Genomic DNA, 20864 nt, shown 5'->3' with positions numbered 1-20864 from the left:
CTAAAGCAACTCAGACACTGTACCACATGATTACTCAGAAGTTTACGGGATAAAGTATGGTACTTCTATAGAACGCCACAAGAAATTATATTTCACATAACCATAATTTATGTTGAACATGCTTTCATCTCTGTAGCTGGTCACTTTAATTAAGTGTAAAAATGTATTTGATATTAATCAAACGTTGTGACATGCTTTAAAGTAGCTCACCTCATAATTGTTTATTGTCCTTTTTCTTTGCTGATTTCAAAAACCTAGTTTTTTTTCCCTATTAGTTAGAAATTAATGTGCCAATTTAAATTGGGTTTCAGTATACGAGTTGGCTGTTGCATTCCTAGTTCTGTGTGGTTTGCATGCAAAACGACAAACTGGCGAAAGTTTAGTATTAAATACACGTTTACAGTGAGATGTGCATGCGACAGGAACTGCATTACCTCATATTATCTATTCATCATAGATGTAGGGTACTTGCCTGATATATTCAAACATTTTTTCCCTCCCTGCTGTATATGTTTTAAGGATCATTAGATTTGTACTGTTTTTTTGTTTTTTTTATTGTAGTATTATTGCTTGAGAATTTTATAGTCTACAATTTATTTGCTATTTATCTTATTTGTCAGTAAGATTACAGTTTGGTGGCCACTGGACCGTGAACTCAATTTCTTCCTTTACATTTTTATCCTCGTTTCAACACGACATCATTGAAACTCAAATGCAGAATTCGTATCATATATATCATGGCAGGTGAAAGATGAAGGTCTGCTAAGACTTATATGCCCGGTCGTTGTTCATGTCCTTTAAATCATTGTCCGCCATTACAACATTAACTAGGCCGCACTTGAAGTAGGAACCTAGATATCTATACAACAGCACAATTTCATTTGGCACCATTTTTTTCTCTACACTGGTAGTGGTGCCGTGAGAACTAGGACGTACATTTGATTGGCGATGACATATGGTTGATGTGTGTTGACCATCTTTGCTGTGTAGTTGCTATGTTGCTTATATTTTAGGATCACGTTTCCGCTTAGGAAGTGATGACTCTAGGCGTCTCATGTCCAATATCAAACTATCATAATAATCATGATGTTAAACATTAATGTGATATTTGATTATGAAAATCCAATCATGGTTTAATAAATTTGATTTGTTACTCAATACATGAAGTACTTAGGTACTTTTCCACCATATTCATTCAGTGTTTATTGACATATGGTTGATGTGTGTTGACCATCTTTGCTGTGTAGTTGCTATGTTGCTTATATTTTAGGATCACGTTTCCGCTTAGGAAGTGATGACTCTAGGCGTCTCATGTCCAATATCAAACTATCATAATAATCATGATGTTAAACATTAATGTGATATTTGATTATGAAAATCCAATCATGGTTTAATAAATTTGATTTGTTACTCAATACATGAAGTACTTAGGTACTTTTCCACCATATATATTCAGTGTTTATTAATGTACTAATTATTATTATTATTATTATTATTATTATTATTATTATTATTATTATTATTATTATTATTATTATTATTGTGCTAATTATCATGCTTTTTCTTTATAATTTATTGTTGTAGCTTAAAAACAAACAACAACAAAAAAACGTTTATATAAACTGGTTTGTTTTATGGGCATTTAGGAAATTATGGTGACCATGGTAGTGGTGTTATGGTGGTTATGGTGATGGTAATTATAGTAATTGTAATTGGAATATGATGTGGTAGTAATTTAAATAATGATTTATTTAAATTTAATTTTTATTTAAACATTCAAACCTAATTTTCTATTGACATGAGCATTTTACTGATAAATACCTAGTATATTTATATAAATATATTTGAAAGTTGATAGGACATTGAAATTTGGGGAAAAAAAAGATTTAACACCAATATTTTATCTTTAATATTACTGTATTTGGTGAGAGATTTTAATGAAATTTATAATGTAATATTGGCATCTTCCACGCAGTACAATATGAGTATGTTGCTTCTCTAGCAATTAGCTTATTTTATATTATTATAGTAGAGTCATGAAACTGACATATTTTTTTTCTGAATACGAACAGACAAATGAAATCACAATATGACAGCGCTGTCTACTATTCCATAGTTACGTACTCAATCCTGCGTTTTTATGGTTCATAAACATAAGTGGGCAAACAGTTGACCCCTAGTAACTAGGTCACCTAGTGACCTCATTACTGAAGCCAATGACTCTATGAGGACTGTAGCACTAATTGAGTATGGACAATGAAATGTAATTCGCGTTGCAAATTTTAAAATCAAGTGTTCTTGATTCAGAATCAAGAAAAATCTTCATGTTGTGTATTTGATATTGATATGTATGGGAATCTGTTGTAATATAATCTTGTTTCCATAATGCATTTAGAAGAATAAACCTCAAATTATGATACAAATTATTGCAACACATTTAACAATATTAAATACCCTTTAAATTCAGTAACTTTTTGAATAAATGAATGAATTAAAGGTTGAGCACTTGAATTAAAGTTACATAATACTGTTTCTTTAACATTAATTACTCTGTTATTGGGCCAATAAAGATTTAGATTATAGTACGTTTGCACGAGTCAAATTGTTTCTCGTGTGATTATTCTTTCGCCTGCTTTTTATTTGGTCAAGTAATTTGCGTCAAGACCTTTTCAGTGAATTGCCTAGTTTCATTCTTTTCAAGATTGATATATAGATTTCTAAATTTAGTCGTTCATTTGCAGAGTACAGTTTTATGCACTTAGTTATTTTAAGCGCTTTGATATCCAATGACGATGTACATGCTAATTTAAGTTAAAAATACATATAGATATACCTAGAAATTTGGGAAAATTTAAATTAATGAAAATGCGGCTGAAAGATTTCTGAATGATTGGTTGTATTTATTACATCACTACGAAAAAATTATTGAAAATTATTCATGTACAATTCTGATTTCATTTTTGCAGGGGTTCTTCAGACGTAGCCTTACTCAACATGAATCTTACACGTGTTCTAATACAGGCCAGTGCGACATCTCTTTGTATACACGCAACCAATGCCAGCTCTGCCGATGGAAGAAATGTCTGCAAGTGGGGATGTCCAAAGAAGGTAAGTTTGTTGAAATTAATATCCACACCGTCGAATAATTCACGGGAGTTAATTTTCATTGGAATAGGGATTTAGTTCAGCATTCTCAATTTTCGCAATCTCCTTCCAGGCCGTTTCACACTCTACCCAAACCCACCCCACCCCTTCCCCAAAACCAGCCAGTTTTTTGTAAATAGACATTGGTTGATCACCAATAACAATTTCTGACCAATGGATGATCAACCAAAAATTTCATCCATTGGGCAGAAGTAGATAAAAATTTCCTGACAAATAGATAATCAACTTTGAATTTCATCTATTGTTCAGGTGTTGATATTCAATTTCGTACATAGAGTCTTAAGGGTATTGGCATTTATTGCCATTTATGATGATGATGATTTTCAACAAAACCTCTGTACGGTATATCATTCGGTCAATAATGTGTTCCATTATGGCGTTTAACTCTCGGAGGATACTAAAGAACTGACCGCAATTACATTTCTGTAGCTTTTGACTTCAGAGTACTTGAATGTTGGTCAAAATATGATTAATTTTTCTCGAATTCTGATGTCTTCAAATTGTCCATATATTAGTCAATATTTTTCATTTCCCTCCAGAAATATTTTCTTTCGAAGCCATAGGAATTTAATCAAACTTGGATCTACCATGAATTCTAATATGTTATCTTCTCTAGGGAGACGTGGCCGTCTGCCACCATGTATTTTAATTCATTAGCCAAAAAAAAATGAATCTGTGTTAGGAATGTTGAGACTGTAACTGAAGTTATGAGGCCATTATCCATGGATGTTTTCTTTTTTAAAATCTTTGTATAGGGGTATGAACTCTGAACTATATTTTGTCAGACTTTGAACTGTTGTTTTCGTTGAAGATATGTCTATATTTTTTGCTAAATTCATAGTTTCCAAATTTTTAAAAAAATTGAAAATTGTAATTTCATATTTGAATTGTTTAACTTGTATATTGAGTTAACTTAAAATTAAAAATTTGAATAAAAAAAAATCCCCATCAAGACATAAGATTTAACTTTCATGATTCTTTTGCATAGATCCTTATTGGCTGGTAATCAAGTTATGGATTTTTGTAATAAAGGCCAAATTTTCCAAAAAATAGGAACAGTTTTTTTTTGTTTTTTTTTTAAATTTTGTTCAAATTAGAGAAATACCACTCCCAAAATTAACATTTAGGACATAAAATCTAAAAGAGACATGTATTTTTATCAAAATCAGACCATAGATGCACGCGTAAAATTGGTGAAATAGAAGGCATAATTTGGAGAACCGAACGATAATATGCAAGCAACATCAGATCTTGCGCCGAGCTGTCAAGCCACGACCAGATTTAGGCCTAGCCTATTCTTTACTACTATACAGCTAGTGGTTGCTTGAGTCAAAAATAGTATTCATTACCTTACGGTATATTGGACACTAAATGAAAACAGGCTTAGGTCTAGCCATCATTTTAAAGCCCGTACATAGCTAGACTTAGTCTCCGTTTACGGTTTAAGGTCAACCATGAACGAAATATTTTTCTTTTTTATTCAATTGTATGACATAGAGGGCACTTGTTTGGACATTTTTCAGCCCTAGTATGGTTTTGCTCGACCTGCCAGTGCGTGATCATGTGGATCGGACACACATATTGCTTTATGTTTTGAAGCCAAATAAAACTTTTTTTAAACCGATTTGTTTTTGTTAAATTTATTTCAATATACACTTGGTTAGTATAATCCGTCATTACTGGTAGAACATCTTTAAAATATATTTGGGCAAAGAGTTTTTTTATTACAAAAATTTTCATAAGAAACTATTTATTGTTTGGTCAGCATAACCATTACCTAAACCTGGAGCTTACTTCAAGCACCATTATGAATACAGTATTCATAGTTTATGCTAATTCTAGTTAAAGCAAAATGAAGTTTATGCCCAGGTTTTAAAGCAATGCTAAATTTAACTCACTTATGAATTCAGCACACAATTTTAAATATACATTCCAATACATATATGTAATAGGTTTTATTATTTAATTTCAATTGAATTTATTAATCAATTGAGTTACCTGGTAATCTGATAGATTAGGGCGGCAATTGACAAGTGAATTAATAAAATAAAAAAAGATACATTTTCAAATCAGGATATATCTGTGCAGATATCCATGTTACATGTTTTAATACCCTTCAGGATTTACCGGCTTTTAGTCATACTGTAGGCGTGTCTGAGTTGCGTGTACCTAGTTAGTGTGAAAATAATTACTCTAAGAACGTTGTAGTTGGTTTATGGCAGATATCCTGAAATGTACGATGATAATTTTGATTGAAGCTGATGATTTCATAATATTTTGTAAAACATAGATGACCTAATTTCTTTTCTTTTTTAATAATATAATACTGATAATTTGAGCATTTATATAGTGCTCTTTTACTATTTTTTATTTTTTATTGAGAGACTATTATTAAGGGTAATCATTAAAGTTAAGCTGATTTAATTTGGAGTCTTTGATCCACAATTTTTATGTTGTCATTGTGAAAAATAAATAGCTTTATACCAGGATTTAGTTTTGGTATTGAACGATAAGCATGCAACCCATACATACCCCCTCCNNNTCCCCCCCCCCCTTTCGTAAAAATCTAGGTAGGCCTGACTACCATCTGGCTTGTAAGCTCTTTTGCACTTAAGACAGAAACTTAACCAACTGTATCATCAATACTGCCACCACAATTTAATACATCCACCTTTGATAAGCATTGGACTGACCATCCGTTTAAATTTTCAAATAATTGACAAATGGATTTGATTCAATTTACTTAAGCGCATGGCCCAAGGATTGCTAACAGCAAAGATATTGCTTTCGTTTCATAAGTGGCAATCTAACCACATCACAGAAATTTTCCGCTGGTCACTGTCATTACATTCAAAAACAATTCCCAATACTAATAATTAACTGTATAGTGAATATAAACAGTATTTCATTAACACACCATATCTTGGTCCCTATAGTATATCTGGAGACAAATCTCTCCTCTTTCAAAATCTTTTTGTGCAGTCAATATGTTCACAGGATCAAGTACTTCATGTCCTATCCAAAAGATGAGGTAATTAGATTAAAGTGTCTTATCCAAAACAAAATGGTTTGTTCCATTGTTGTGGCATTTATTCCTATTGGCATTTATTCCTACTGGCATTTTTTGCTACTACATTTTTTCCTACACCTGAAATTCCTTACCTTTTCAATCATTTCCATTAGGAAGACTATGTTTTGTTCCTGGGATCAAATGTGTAATATTCAATACTTTTTTGTGTTATTAATATAATTAGCTTCGTTATCAATCCTCTTTTTTAATAACATTTTCAATGAATACAATATAAAAAGTGTAACGGATTTGAAAATATTTAACAAATGTTAATCTAGTGATCTCCTGTGACCTTGTAACATATTTAATCACTATATTTTTATACAATTGAATTATCACTTCCTCTCGTTAACCTAACGATGGATCTAGGAAATAATATACGATGACCGATTAAAGAAGTGATATAAAAAATGGAAAATTCATTATTTCAGCATCTAGCATTTTCTGTCATAGAAAGCTATCTACACAAATAACATGATTTTATTTTAGATGTGTAATAAAAAGTTTATGATTTTTTTCTTGTCATGTCTCATAACAGCAAGAATGAGTTTTAACATTCATTCGTGTATGCCTATGAATAACATCTGGGTATATAAAATATAGACATGAAATGATATAGTGAACAAATTATTGTATAATGAACATACTTTGTATACAACCAAGTATGTGCTGTTGAAATGGGTATGGGACAACCTATAGCATAGTAGCCTATATTCAAAATTTTTATTTCAATCATAATTTGTTGAGTGGTTAGGACACTTGTCTATCGTACTGATGATCCATGTTCAATTCTCGGTAAGGGTGGCTCTCAATTCACTCAACTGTAATTGAGTACCTGCTTAAATCATACTGGGAAGGTACATAATGCGGCGTGAATCGTCCATCATCATTCATAATCAACGTAATCATCAATCATGGCAACCATATATTAGGATAATAATAATGATAATAGCATGTTTTATTTCTGAGGTGGCAAGTCATCTAGGTTTGACGTTATGGGGCAAGTGTGTGTACAGTATAAATTATGTTCATACCATTTGAATGTTGCCATGCTCATACACCGAGGACATGAAATCAACGAGGAACTCGCCATTCCAGACAAAGTTCTTTATGACCAATGAGAAACAAGCAAAAACATCTACATACATATAAAACAAAATAGCCAGAAAATTTTGGACTACTCTCTTTCTGGTTGTTTCCTATGTCAGACATTGCCCTGTGCCATAGATAATTAGCATTCAGTCCCGGATTACTTGTCTCAGAGGTAAAACTTACCGTTAATAATAATAATAAAGAAGTGCATTCCAGCCTGAGTAGTTAACAATCAAAATCTCTAAAGCTTTGCCAAACTGTCTGTCATTTTATGTTTTTTTTTTTTTTTTTTTTTTTTGTAGGCCTACACAATAGCGTTACAAAGACAGTAGCATATACAATTGTTCAGCGGAAAGAGATGCATATATGTGCAGGCAATGTATGAACATGTGGCTATATTGCTACTACGTACTGTATGACCAGACAATTGCACATGGCTAGGCTAATGAATACAAAGCTGATTAAAAATGATAGCTACAAATTAACAAGCTAAAATCAGTTCTCTGCAATCCTTTATATTTTGGCTGTCATTCTAATATGATATACCTCTTTGTTAATCTTTTGTTATTTTCACAAGTTTTTTTTTTTATAGATTATTCTTGGCGAATCTATTTAATCTACCCCTGGGTGGTTCCCTAATCCTGAATATAATTAATCCTAAGTACCAAAATTGATGTGCAAAAACTGCTACTATATTTGAACTAAATTTCAATAAAATGTTGTTGCCTATAACTATAGATACTGTAGGGTCTTTCACTAGCAATCATGTGACTTGAATTTATTCGCTTGTCCTGGGGAAATGATACGTACAAATCTTTTGTCAATTTCATGTCTGTGTATTTACCTCTTGATCATATTATAATTTGGGCATGTTGATAATATTCATGTATTCACTGCAGTAAACACATCAGATTTCCGTTGAGCCACTAGTTTTTGTCGTTTCTCCAATCATCATCACTAAATAATGCTCAATAATCATAACCTCTACCGAGTTTGGATGTGTTTAAAACATTAATGAATTTAAAAGTTTGTGGTTTCTAAATAAAGTTTCTAGTAATTTATTAACTTTATATTATAATATTTGTATTATAATATATAATATATTATACTGTATTATATTACTGTAAAACCTAAAAATAGAAGCCCTGGGCTTGTTTCTTTTTTTTTTTATGAATTTTTGATGGGCTTATTTTCAAGGCTACTTTTGCATATTAAAAATGGGAGGGAGATGGGGAGGCTTCTTTTCAAAATCAATGCTGTAAATTTTGGGAATTACTACTATAATAAAAAAAAAATAAATAGGGCCACTGTAACATTAGTCTGTATAACTACTGTGTAAACCAAGCATTTTTTTAATATATTTTGTTTCTTTGAAATTCTTATACAGTGTATGTATTGTAATACTGCATCTCAAAAAGAAGCCCATGGGCTTCTTTTGGTGAAGGGCTACTTTTCGGGGCTACTTTTGCAAACCAACGAGGGGGCTTCAATTCGAGATTGGCTTCTTTTCAAGACTTAGTCCATTGGGCTTCTATTTGAGGTTTTATGGTATGTGTATACACATACTGTATTCTTAACCAGTTAGTTTAAAAATTGTGCCATCCTGCTTGTTTTTTTTTTTCTGATGATATCAGAGGACTTACTAATATACATGGAAATATGAAAGAAATGAGACAAGCTTATGAAGAAAATGTTTATTGTTTTTTTTTTAAGATAAAATTATATGCATTACAAAAGATATATATTTTTTTTTTATTGGTTTTTTTTAAGATAAAGTTATATGCATTACAAAAGATATATAATTTTTTTTTCAATGAAAAGAGCATGCAAACCAGCATATTTTAGCAACCTTTTCTATAAAATTTTATGAAAATAAAATTCCTTTAGAGGGTTACTTCCTTCCGACTTTGAAATTCCAAGGATTCTGTTGTCCAGGACTTCAACAGTTATTCCTGCTAAATATAGTTTGCACAGCTCCATCTTGGAAAGATGTTTTTAGAATTAGGTCAAGATTAAGCTCTTCAAGTAAATGACTATTAATGAATATCTCTTAAAAGCAAGTACTTCCACTTAGTTTATTTTATGTGCATGAAGCAGGTGTTAGGAGGACCATATTCTTTCAATATACTATAAGCTGTTGAAAACACTCAATTTACTTATAATTGCATCCATCTCCAGTTTGTTTCAGTTCTTTTCATCCTATTCATCTGATTTGCACAGTAGATGCATATACGTCATTATGACCATACTATTCTGCTTTTATTGAGCATTTTACAATTTAATCAATTTTTTGTTCAAGTCTAAAAACCAATGATAAACAAGTAATAATGTTTCAGCATTGACCTGTCAGTTTTGCATCTCTTCTTACCCATCAAAAGAAATTCAACATTTCGTTTCAGTAATTGTTCTCTCAAGTCAATTTCTTACTGGCATTTTTTTCCTACACCCAACATTCCTTACCTCTTCACACCTATGTATTGTTTCATTCAGTTTATTATCTTATACACCAACAAACTTCTTTTAGTATTTCTAGCCATCCATGTACAATGCATAATATTAATATGGAAGGAACTGATGAGGAGAATGATAATGATAATGAAAGAGATGATGATGATGATGATGATGAGAATGATTGTATTGCTGATGAAAATAATAAAATTAATAAAATTGTTGATGATAATCATTAAATTGTTGATGGAATGTTTATATTGATGATATAGAGAACAATAAAATCAATCAGTCAATTTATTTCATTTTCAAATAAATTAGTAACAAACAAGTGGTGTAACCCAAAAGGCAAAGCTTGTAAACATGGAATGTAATGGCATGCAAGAATGATTCAAATAATGTTCAAGAGAGAATGATAGTGATTACAATGCTGAGAAAGGATGAAGTGATTCCCCCCTCCCCCTTCACATCCAACAACAATTACACTCGCCACTTACAGGATGGAATGATGCTTCATAAACCAAGTTTCTTTATGAGGCTTAGGGAGTGGAGTTTATTTACAGTCGAGAGAAAAAGTTATGCTCTGACAAGAATTGAACCCAGGACCATGGGATTAGAAGGCAAGCATCTTAATTACTAAGCTATTCAACTCATTTTGATAATCATGAGGATAATCATAATGTTGTAGGATGATTACAAGATGTAGGAAGATTGCAAGATGTGTGATGATGATGATGATGATGATATTACTAAAGATGAACCCATTGATAGTGATGATGGTGATGGTGATGGTGATGGTACAAAAGATAATCCCAATGGTAATGAAGATGATGGTCATTGTTGGCAAGGCCTCTTTGGTTAGCTTCACTCAAAGAGACATCCTCTAAAACAAAGATCAATTAAAATGAGTTCCATTTTCCAATGACGACGGTGATTGTAAGATGTTGATTCCAGTGCTGGTTTTTTTTTTTTTTTTTTTTTTTTTTTCTTTTTCAGTACTGAATTTTGTTGTGATAAGGCGAGACTTCTTTTATTCCTTGTTTTGCGTACTTATCTTTTTAAAGATTATCTGAGGAGTGCGAAATAAAAATAAAAATAAAATTTGGTTTGCCAGACAGAGGAGAAAATAAAACTAAAAATTTATTGGTGAATGTAAAGTAGGATGTTTAAATGATTCAAATTTATATAATTATGAAGAAATATACATATCTTATCTTTAGAAATTTCAAGGCACCAGAGGGCATGATAAAAAAAGAAAATCTCAATTTTTTCTGAAATTTCCACTATTTCCTGGCAGCAGGTGCGCTAATTGGCCAAAAATAAAATTTTATTTTTATTTGAAATCATCAATATTTGCAGTCGGCGGGTTCGCTAAAACAAGATATAAAAAATGTCTTACCTAATAATAGGTGAAGAGAATGATAAGGAAGGCAGTGATATTGAAATACTTTTATATTATCTACTGTCTTTTTAATTTAATTCAACTTGTGTACATTTGTAAAACAACTTGGAAAATGCACATTTTTTTCAAGAAATCCTAATAATAATACATTGGGATTTTTTTTTGTTGTACCCTATGAATAAAACAGAGAGCAATGTACTTTTTTAAATTTGTTAGTAGACATATAGGCTACTATAGATGACTGTCCATTGAATCTGAAAATGATTATTTTCCTAAATTGTTGTGGGATAATGACTATGTTAACGTATGTGGTAATGATGATGATAATGAAGATGAATGGTAACCATTATTAAGAGTAAGTCCAAAACAATCAATTAAGCAAAAGCAATTTTAAATTATTCTAAATTAGATATTGTTATCTGGAATTTCTCATTTATTAACCTTGTTCTAGTCAAGAGAATTTATCTTTGAAAAATATATTATAGATTGTGGGTAAGGGTGTATGGTAATTACAAAGATTGACAAAAAGTACAGCCATTGAACCTTTGCGGATTAAAAAATAACTTAAGCTGTTTGTTCCACTAAAAAACTGAAATATTTGGCAGGTTTTAAATCATGGAGCACATAGTTTATGAGTTCAGATGCAATTATTCCAGCAGATATCAAATAACTCCACATACTCATAGAAATATATTATAAATTATGCACGTTTAGGAGAATGAGATGTTGGTGGTTGCTTGCTTTGCATGCAGACATGTACATTATTTCCATAGAAATTATTATGATTATTTTTTTTTAACTGTCATCAGATTTGTGTGTCTTTATCATTTGTTTTTGTCATTCCCACAACCAGTATAAGGTCTTCATATCATCATAGTTGTTATAAAGTACATCAAAAGTGTTCTTTATTGGAATTATCATTAAAACAATAATAATTGTCATCATGACTTCCAGTCCTATCAACATCGTTTAGCTCACCATTATCTTCACCAGTCATCAACATCATCATCACCTTCATCACGAATGTTTGGTTGTATTCAAAAGTGATTGCATATTAAAGGAAAATCATTATAATTAATATCATCAACATTGAAAACATAGCATCATCACCATCATTAATATTATATAAGAATGTTAATATTATTTTCTTATTATTTATAACTAATCTGTATATTCTCCTTAATATTTATTTTTGCAAAATATGTGATCAGCAAATGAAAAACCCCATAGTGCCCCACAAGTATACAAGTCAAAGATAACAAGAACTGATATAAAACACATTACTATAAAAATAATATAATATTACTGTTTATTCACCACAGCGGAAAGATGGGAAAGTATAGGTCAACAGAACACTGGTAGACACGTCCACAAATGCTGTCCAAGCAGGAAGTCTATTAAATAAAAGGGGTCAGACCTTTGTTGCCAACCTGTGTCCCTAGAGACGCTGTTAGGTCAGTTAAAAAGTATATTGGTTCTCAGCGCAGCTGTTTAACGCATTGCCATACGTGACTTTCTGATCAATTCTTTCCCCCTATGAACCCTTGGTCATCACTGTTTGCTATATTTATAGAAATTGTTCACGGTTAATTTAGTTTCTTTCTACCAATTTATACACAACAAATCCAATATATTTGAATAAATGCAGAGGAAAAAAATTGGTACAGTAATCAGTTGACAAATTTCTTATGTGTTTGACATGATTCGTAAGAAAATTAAGTTGATTGCTTTGCTTCCATGTGGAGTATTCTCATTGTCCAAATAATGTTTATTTCTATAAAAATAATAAATAGTATTATTTTGATATTTGTTTTCAATATAATTGTAATTGAAATATTCCTTAAAGTAAATATGTACTGAACTCCAAAATTGTTCAGATTAGTTGATAAAATTTGTGAACATATATACTTTCAACATAAATTTACTTTAAACCTTAGCCTAAAATTTTCAAGTGTTCACTATAATTACATGTACTGCAGGCCTATATAAAATATAAATGATTTAAAAGCAGTTTAGACCTGCGCAGATAAAGTTAAATTAATTAAGTTACATTGTGTGATGGGGTTTCTGTGTGTAAAATATTAAATATTACCTGCATTTTAAGCATGATTTTTGTATCGCTAATGCTAACCATAGATTTTGGTATAGTATTTCATATCATCTTTATTTCAAAAACACAGAAATATGATATTTGCATCTGTTATAAGGCTAGTGAAATACTAGGAACAAATACGTAGTATATAAAATGATGAAAAAATGTACAGTATGTATAGATAATACACAGTTTGTTGCAAAAAAAAAAACCCATGTGTATGGGCAGATTATACTCTAAAATTCCAAAAAATAAAGTGAATTCGTCATTAAAATGTGAATATGAAGCTTTACTGACCAACGACTGTAATCAGTAGTAGTTCGATCACTAGAATTAAAACGATCACTAGAATTAAAAAGAAAATAACATAAAGGGTGCTCTATTTTGTCATTTTTACATAGAGGGCTATTCTACTTTCATTTCTTTTTGTTTTATGCATTAGATGCAAGCAAAGTTGGCAGGTATAGAATTCTGAATGTATTTCAGAATCTAGCATGCTTTTTATTCGTTTATCAACATCTGCTTTATTTTTTATCACAATTTTAAATCTATACTATATTTTAAGTCAATAATATTGGCTTTTTGTTATAGTTTAATGTCATCTCAACCAGTAGTAAACCCACAATAATGAAATTGCTTAATTAATTTTTTTTAAATAATTTCCTTATTGTTTATTACCAATTTGACCCAAAGATGAATACAATGGATAGTGTCTAGAGCAAGACATAGGAAAGGCCTATAGCTGATCCATTCTGATCTGCAAGTCAAATGATAAAATCTAAAAATACATACAGGAACAATTAAAAACAATACAAAAACCATTAATTTCATTATAATCAGTTTAATTCATAGATCTGATTTTTTAAACAATTATGATTGAAGGAAAATATTTCAAATAAAAAGTTTAAAATGTCATTGTTGTTTTGTAAGTTATAAAGTTCTAAAAATGTTAGTACATTTACATTCTTCTTTCCCCTTTCTTCTACATGTTCCATTGTTATTTATTCTTATTACCATAACTTGAGGGTTAAAAGTCCAATCTTGGCCTGCAGTGGTCTTTATCCGCTTAGTACAATTGAATCACCGATCATCAATAACATTTCTGTATCAAATATCTCGCCTTCTGGAGTCTGGCAACCTAATTTTACAGCGGTCACCGTTGTTGATTTATGACGATCTGTAGTCGTATAGCGCATGAAACTTCCTATGACGTTACTAATCATTACCTACAACATCGGTCATTTGCGATGCTTGGTTGGATGAGTGACCGCTGTGGTACAGATTCAGCGAGAATGTCTCCAAGGGTTACAGCAGTTCATGCTTGGTCAGTAGGATGCAGACCGTTGCGATGTCTTTCTAATTGTCGTGGTCGTCATAAAGAGTGGGCGCGTTCACAGAACAATGAATCTTGTTTTTTTCAAAATTAATTAATGCCAAGCTGTGTGAATAGTCATCTGTTTGGTTCAGTTTTCTGTTATTTACTATGTGAAGTTAGTACATGTTATTTGTGTATTGTATTTTCTTAACCATAATTATTTATATAATTTGATGTAATATTTATCATATAAAATTTAAAAGCTTTATTGAATTTTTTAGAAAAAAAATAATATAAGTTTTTAGCAACAGGTACTTATTTTTTATTTCCTTCAGAATTTCTTTGAAGTAAATCATTATGTGTGGTATAGGCATTTTATTCTTCAATTATTTTTTCCCATGCACTTTATATTTGTTACCAAACATATGCATCACGCAGTTGGGTGATATTTTCTTTTTCTTCATTAAACCAAATTGGGGAAGTGAATGCAAAATGTTTGTGAGAGTTTGTTGTTCAATACTTACTGATTGATGACATAATCCTTTTAACAAGCCAACAGTTGGAATTCCATCCATATTCAAGCAGACCTACATACTACTAATTATCATAATAATGTTGTTTACGGCTGGTTTTGGGTCCGTTTCTCTGTTTTATTACAGCAGTCGTCAGCGGCTGAGATTTCAGTTGTCCTCAAGTACTTTCACTCCACCGTTCTAATGGATGTCTGTACTATAGCCCCAAGAAAACATTAGACATTTTCATGTTTCGAACAACATGCATTAGTGCAAATTTAACAAATTCATCCTTTTTTCTGTGTTTTGTTCTGCCATGTTTTTCAATTAATATTCTATGTGGGCCATTTATATGTAAATCAACATTTGAAATACAAAGGCATTTCATCAAAATGCGTTAAAGTGATCAATATAAATTACTTTGTGACTAAGAAGTTGTGAGTTTACACATCAAGCCACAGTCGAATGATGTGATAAATAGTATTCATTTGTGCGGTCTAGATGATTTATTCTGTTAATTAAACCTAGAATAGCTAGGAAATGGTTGCTCTATTATTCAAATGGGTGATCCATCCTTTAAATGGGTACAATATTCTTCTGAATGGGTGCTTTCTACTCTGTACAGGTGCTCACCCTTTTGAATAATTACCATCTCCTCTGGATCATCGTACCCATCTTCTCAATTTCACCTGCTCCACTCTGAATGGTTCCTCTCTTGAGTCACGATGGGTGATCCTATCCTGTCAGTTGGTGATCTCTCATCTTTGAATATGTACTTCCTTCACAAAATAAGTGCTTCCTCCTCTGAGTGGTCACTTTCCCCCTCTGAAATAGCCATCTCATCTAAATTGGCACCCTCTGTTTTTAAATGGTTGTTCTCTGATCTCTGATTTGGTGTTTCTATCATGTGGATGTATATTCCCATCCTCAGGTATGTGTTCCACTCCTCTAGCTGGGTACTCAATGAATTGTTGTGTAGTTGAGTTGTCATCGTCGTACCATCTTTCTGAATATGTGTTCTTCTGTATGTGGGCTCTAAACTGAATACATACTCCTTACCCTTTCCCTTTGGAGGGATCTCTTTTTCCTAAATAGGGTCTTTCATCTTATGATTAGGTGGCTCCTACATCTTATTGTGTTCTGTGCAATCAGTCAACAGCATTATAATTATTTGTGATGTCTCATGATACAACACATATTGTACATTCAAAACACAAAAAGCTGATAGAATTACAACATTGAAATAAAATGCAAGAAAGTTATATATTTAGAAAGAAAGTGGCTTAACATAATAAGACATGACATAACAATCAGGATGTAAAGTATGGTAGAGATGGTAAATATGATGATACTGTAGTAATGATTGATGATGTTTATAATAGTATATTGACATCTGATTAGAAACAACAGATTTAGTTATTTATAGTTTGAATTAGAATTTGTATGTGATCCTAACTGTATTATGATATAATCATAAAGGTTTATATGTGGATGACAGTATTGATGAAACAAATAGATGAGACCCATTTTGGAGTAATTATGTCATTGAGTGTTCATGATCAAAATATGGGTTGCTAACAGGTTGATGAGACCCATTTCGGAGTATTAATGAGTGCCCATGGTCAACGTGTACAGTATTTCAATTTAGTGTCTTACCATGTTCATGTCAAGGGCTTGTTCATGTAAATTAATGAAGAAATAAATTAAATGAAATGATGATGGTTATGAGGCTGATGATGATGATGATCATGTTTGAAAATGATGGATAAGATGAGAGGATGATGATATTAATGTTGATGGCTATTACAATTCATAATATTATGCAAGAAAGCGAGTTTTCTAGTTTTAAATAAGACATTTAAAGGAAACATAATACATAGTATCGTTTGAATATTCAGAGAAGTAATACAATACCAGTCGCATTTGTATGCAGCTGTAATTTGATACACTTTCTCGGGTAAATTTCCACATGAAAAATACTTCCAGGTTTGATGGTAGATTTCTTAGAGAAATGCACATATACTAAAGATCGTATACACACAAGATAGAATTCTCCGCAATTTCTACGTGCAGAAAGTGTATGGCGCCCACTTGCAAAAGTGATTACTTTTCAACTTTTGACCACTTAGATTATAGCATACACCGTGCAACTTTACCTTAACGAGTAACAATTAGAAGCATTGACTTAGAATGCACGCTCTCTTAAGGAACAAAAACATACTTGGTAACAAACTTTGGCATGACGTGAACACTTTCCATAGCAACAACTAGGACGCCCTCTCCCAAAAGTAATTACTTTTCTGCCAAATCAGCGCTTCTATTTTGTTACACGTAAATTGCAGAGAACGCTATCTTGTGTTTATAAGGTCTTTGACATATACTATAAAAGTCAACTCATTTATGATTCAGTGGCTACTATTAATATGTGATATAGTTATATTTTGGAGGGAAATATTGTTATTGTGATACCTAACCAAAGGTTGACCTGTTGATTTTTGGTGGGTAATTCTATTATATTCTACATTATTAATACATGGTGTTCTTGATATCCAAGGATTACTCTTTAAGAATTGAATTCGGGAGAAACCTAAGGCCAAACAAAAAAAAATACTAGTTTCTCATCCCCTCGTGCATCCTTTTTCTCAGCCTTACAAATTTTTTTTTTTTTTTTTTTTTTTTTTTTTTATTTCCTTGACTGTATTTTACGAAATGTATGAAAATCTGGCTAACTGACATCAGTTTTTTTTTGTAATGTAAATAATTTATCTTTGATATTCTAGTGTTGCAATTGGCTGGAAAAGACTTCATATGTAAAGACTTCATAAAACACACTGGCTGAGAAATTGGAGAGATGTTTTGTTTTGTGTGCAATTTGTGGAGAGGTTATATCACCTCTGTTACTTTTGATTTATTATAGGTTAGTTGGTAGCAGTGATTCTTTAGACAAGCTTCCATAGCTACTTAATTCTTATTCTTTTGGTCATTATTTAGTACTTTCGGTTTATTTGAACTCCTTATATTAATTTAGTATTGACATTTTACAGAGATTCTCTCTCTCTACACATGTACTTTTCTCCACATTAGTCTGTATTTTATGTATTATTACTGTTTCTTCATAAAAAATATTTTAATTAACCCACATTGTCAATTCAGATAAATTACACAAAATAATTAATTGTAGACTTGTTGGTAATAAACAGGCAAAATCAACCGTGTCTGGCGAGCAATGCGCACATTTTGCTTACGGTGTATTGTATGATGTAATCTTGGGATGCTTGCTTTAGCAGTTGGTTGAATGAAACTGGTGTTTATTTTTACAGCAATTAAGGAGCTAGCACACCTATTAATGTGATATATGCAAATATGTACAGTAATGATCACATGTTTCTGGCTGTATTTCTAAGAATGCAGTGTGGAGTGACAAGCTTGCATTGTACATTATACCATTAGGAAATGACAGAGACATTTATCAGTGAAAACAGTAAATGTGACATTGATTAAGTGATGTCTACATCAGAACATGTTAAAACCTCCTCCAATCATCTTTCTTTCATCTCTTCAGATATGTTTTATGAGATTTTGTTGCTTATTAACTTAAACCACTCAAACATTTTAAGTTTAGGTCCCCACTCTATGTAATTACATCAAAGTATTTGGCAAATCTTTGGAGCTGGATTTTTGGCATAAGGTGATACATAAATCAAAATGTTCTGAAACTCTTCTCAAATACCTTTGATCCTATGAATTGACGTTTGTTACTTAATGCACTGCAAGACTGCAAACTATCGAATGTACGATAATGCAAGTCTATAAAACTAGTCTCAAAGATATTTTAACTTTGAATAAAAAACTAAAAGCTAGTTACAGTAATCTATTCTACAAACCTAATCTTGATGACCTTTTCAACTTTAAATGAAAAATTCCAAACTGTATTTAAAACAACAAAAAGTGTGAAAGTATAATATGTATTGTTGTTAAACTTTCATTTATGATTGAATCAAAATAATAAAGACCCAAAATAATAATGTTTGGTAACTCTGATACAAAATAATATGGTTTGGTGACTCCGCAGTTACCATGCAATTAACAAAGTAGATGGTATTCCATTTGAAAGCCAAGTTTATTACCTACAAATAACATGCCAAACATACAGTTACAGCAATGGTGTCAAAAATGAAATTACTGCTGTTTTATTAGCCTGGGATCCAGGCCCTAATTTTGTGTTACTCACTCTTTATTGCACATAGTGCGCACCATACCTAATTTAATTGTCGTCCCATACTCGATTTCTTTTATTTCAGATTAAGGCCTGGGCAAATGCTGCCTGGTCATTCATTTGTATGATATCCCACATCAAATTCAATGTGGGATATCGTATGCATGACCGATTTTGTAAATCATGTGATTGGCTTACTTTATGCATATTAATTAATCTTGGTAAATTTTCAAAATTGAAAATGCAGCTATGTCTCGACTAGGACTAAGCTAGACCAGCTCCCTTCTGCCTACCTACTTGAATTAAAACAGTTAGTATATAGTTCTGGCCTGCTGAACGATGGACTGATAACCGTACTAGTACTTACAGAACCCTGCTCACCGCTAGCTACACAGATTTAGGCCTAGGGTAGAATATTTTTAAATAGGTAGGCCTACTGTAGAATACGAAACATTGGAAAGGAATAAGAAAAAAACCCACTGAAGAAAAGAAGGAAAAGAAACTGAATTGAAAGAAACTACATAGAAAGAAAACGAAAGACTGAAAAGGAATAGTTCAAAAGAAAGTTAAAGGTATAAAAATGGAAGGAAAGATTGAAATGAATTATAATACTAGAAAGAAAACGAAGGATTGAAAAGGAATAAGAAAGAAAACGAATAGATTGAAAAGTATTAAGAAAGAAAACGGAAGATTGAAAAGTAATAAGAAAGAAAACGTAAGATTGAAAAGGAATAAGAAAGAAAAAGGAATAGAAAGAAAATGAACGGAAGAAGGAAAGGAATAAGAAAGAATAGAAAGAAAGTATGTAGAAATTAAATGCAAGGCTGAAAATTGATAGAACTAAAGAAAATTAAATGCAAGGCTGAAAAGGGATAGAACTAAAAAAAAAAGGAGTACAAGGTATAGTAATAAAAGCAAGAATCAAGTTTAGAATAGATAGAATGAATAAAATAGAGAAAAATCGAAAAGTTAAGTATATAATTGCAATTAAATATTTTGTTAGTAAATATATCTATTTATAACTGCAATTATATCTTTATTATTCAATACTTTTCACTGGTAATTTCAAAATTTTGCCTCTGTGTAATTGCATTTTTAACTATTCAATATAAAAATTAGTAAATCCTTTTTCTTTTTGTCAAGAGTCACTGCACCTCGGAATAGTTTGCTAGATAGACGGCGCATTATACAGTAAATGCTTTATTATTATTATTATTATTATTATTAAGTAAGAACTTAACTAGAAATTGCAAATTGCAAGTGAAGTGCTTCAAAGTACAACTGCATATAAATGTTCTTCGAACAAAATTATTTATGCGAGTCAAGTGAAAATAATGAATAATAAAAATATAACAAATAATATGAGACACGACCCATTGTCTATATTAGAACACTTCTCATTGGGTAACAAAGTCGTAATTTTTGATTTTTGTCAAAAAGTGTCTATAGTGGTGAATTATGGTTTAGGTTTTTTTTAATAAAGTTTAAAAAATTTCTATGTATGTGGAAAATGTAGTTGATTACCAAAGGTTACAATTTTTATTTTGAAGAC

General features: G+C 31.2%; 1 protein-coding gene across 1 annotated transcript in view; it reads left to right on the top strand.

Annotated features, from left to right (window-relative positions):
- Positions 1–20864, top strand: part of LOC117125490 (nuclear receptor subfamily 1 group D member 1-like) — an 86962-nt gene that overhangs the window by 38653 nt on the left and 27445 nt on the right. The window contains exon 3 of the mRNA XM_033271987.1: positions 2967–3108. Within this exon, the coding sequence (XP_033127878.1) occupies positions 2967–3108 (142 nt within the window). The remainder of the gene's footprint in view (positions 1–2966; positions 3109–20864) is intronic.

This window comes from Anneissia japonica, unplaced genomic scaffold (assembly GCF_011630105.1).
Source record: "Anneissia japonica isolate Jap-2015-1 unplaced genomic scaffold, ASM1163010v1 scaffold7731_len1735946_cov199, whole genome shotgun sequence".
Classification (NCBI taxonomy): Eukaryota; Metazoa; Echinodermata; class Crinoidea; order Comatulida; family Comatulidae; genus Anneissia; species Anneissia japonica.
Note: the sequence above shows the minus strand (reverse complement) of the source record. Positions and strands in the feature narration are given on the sequence as shown.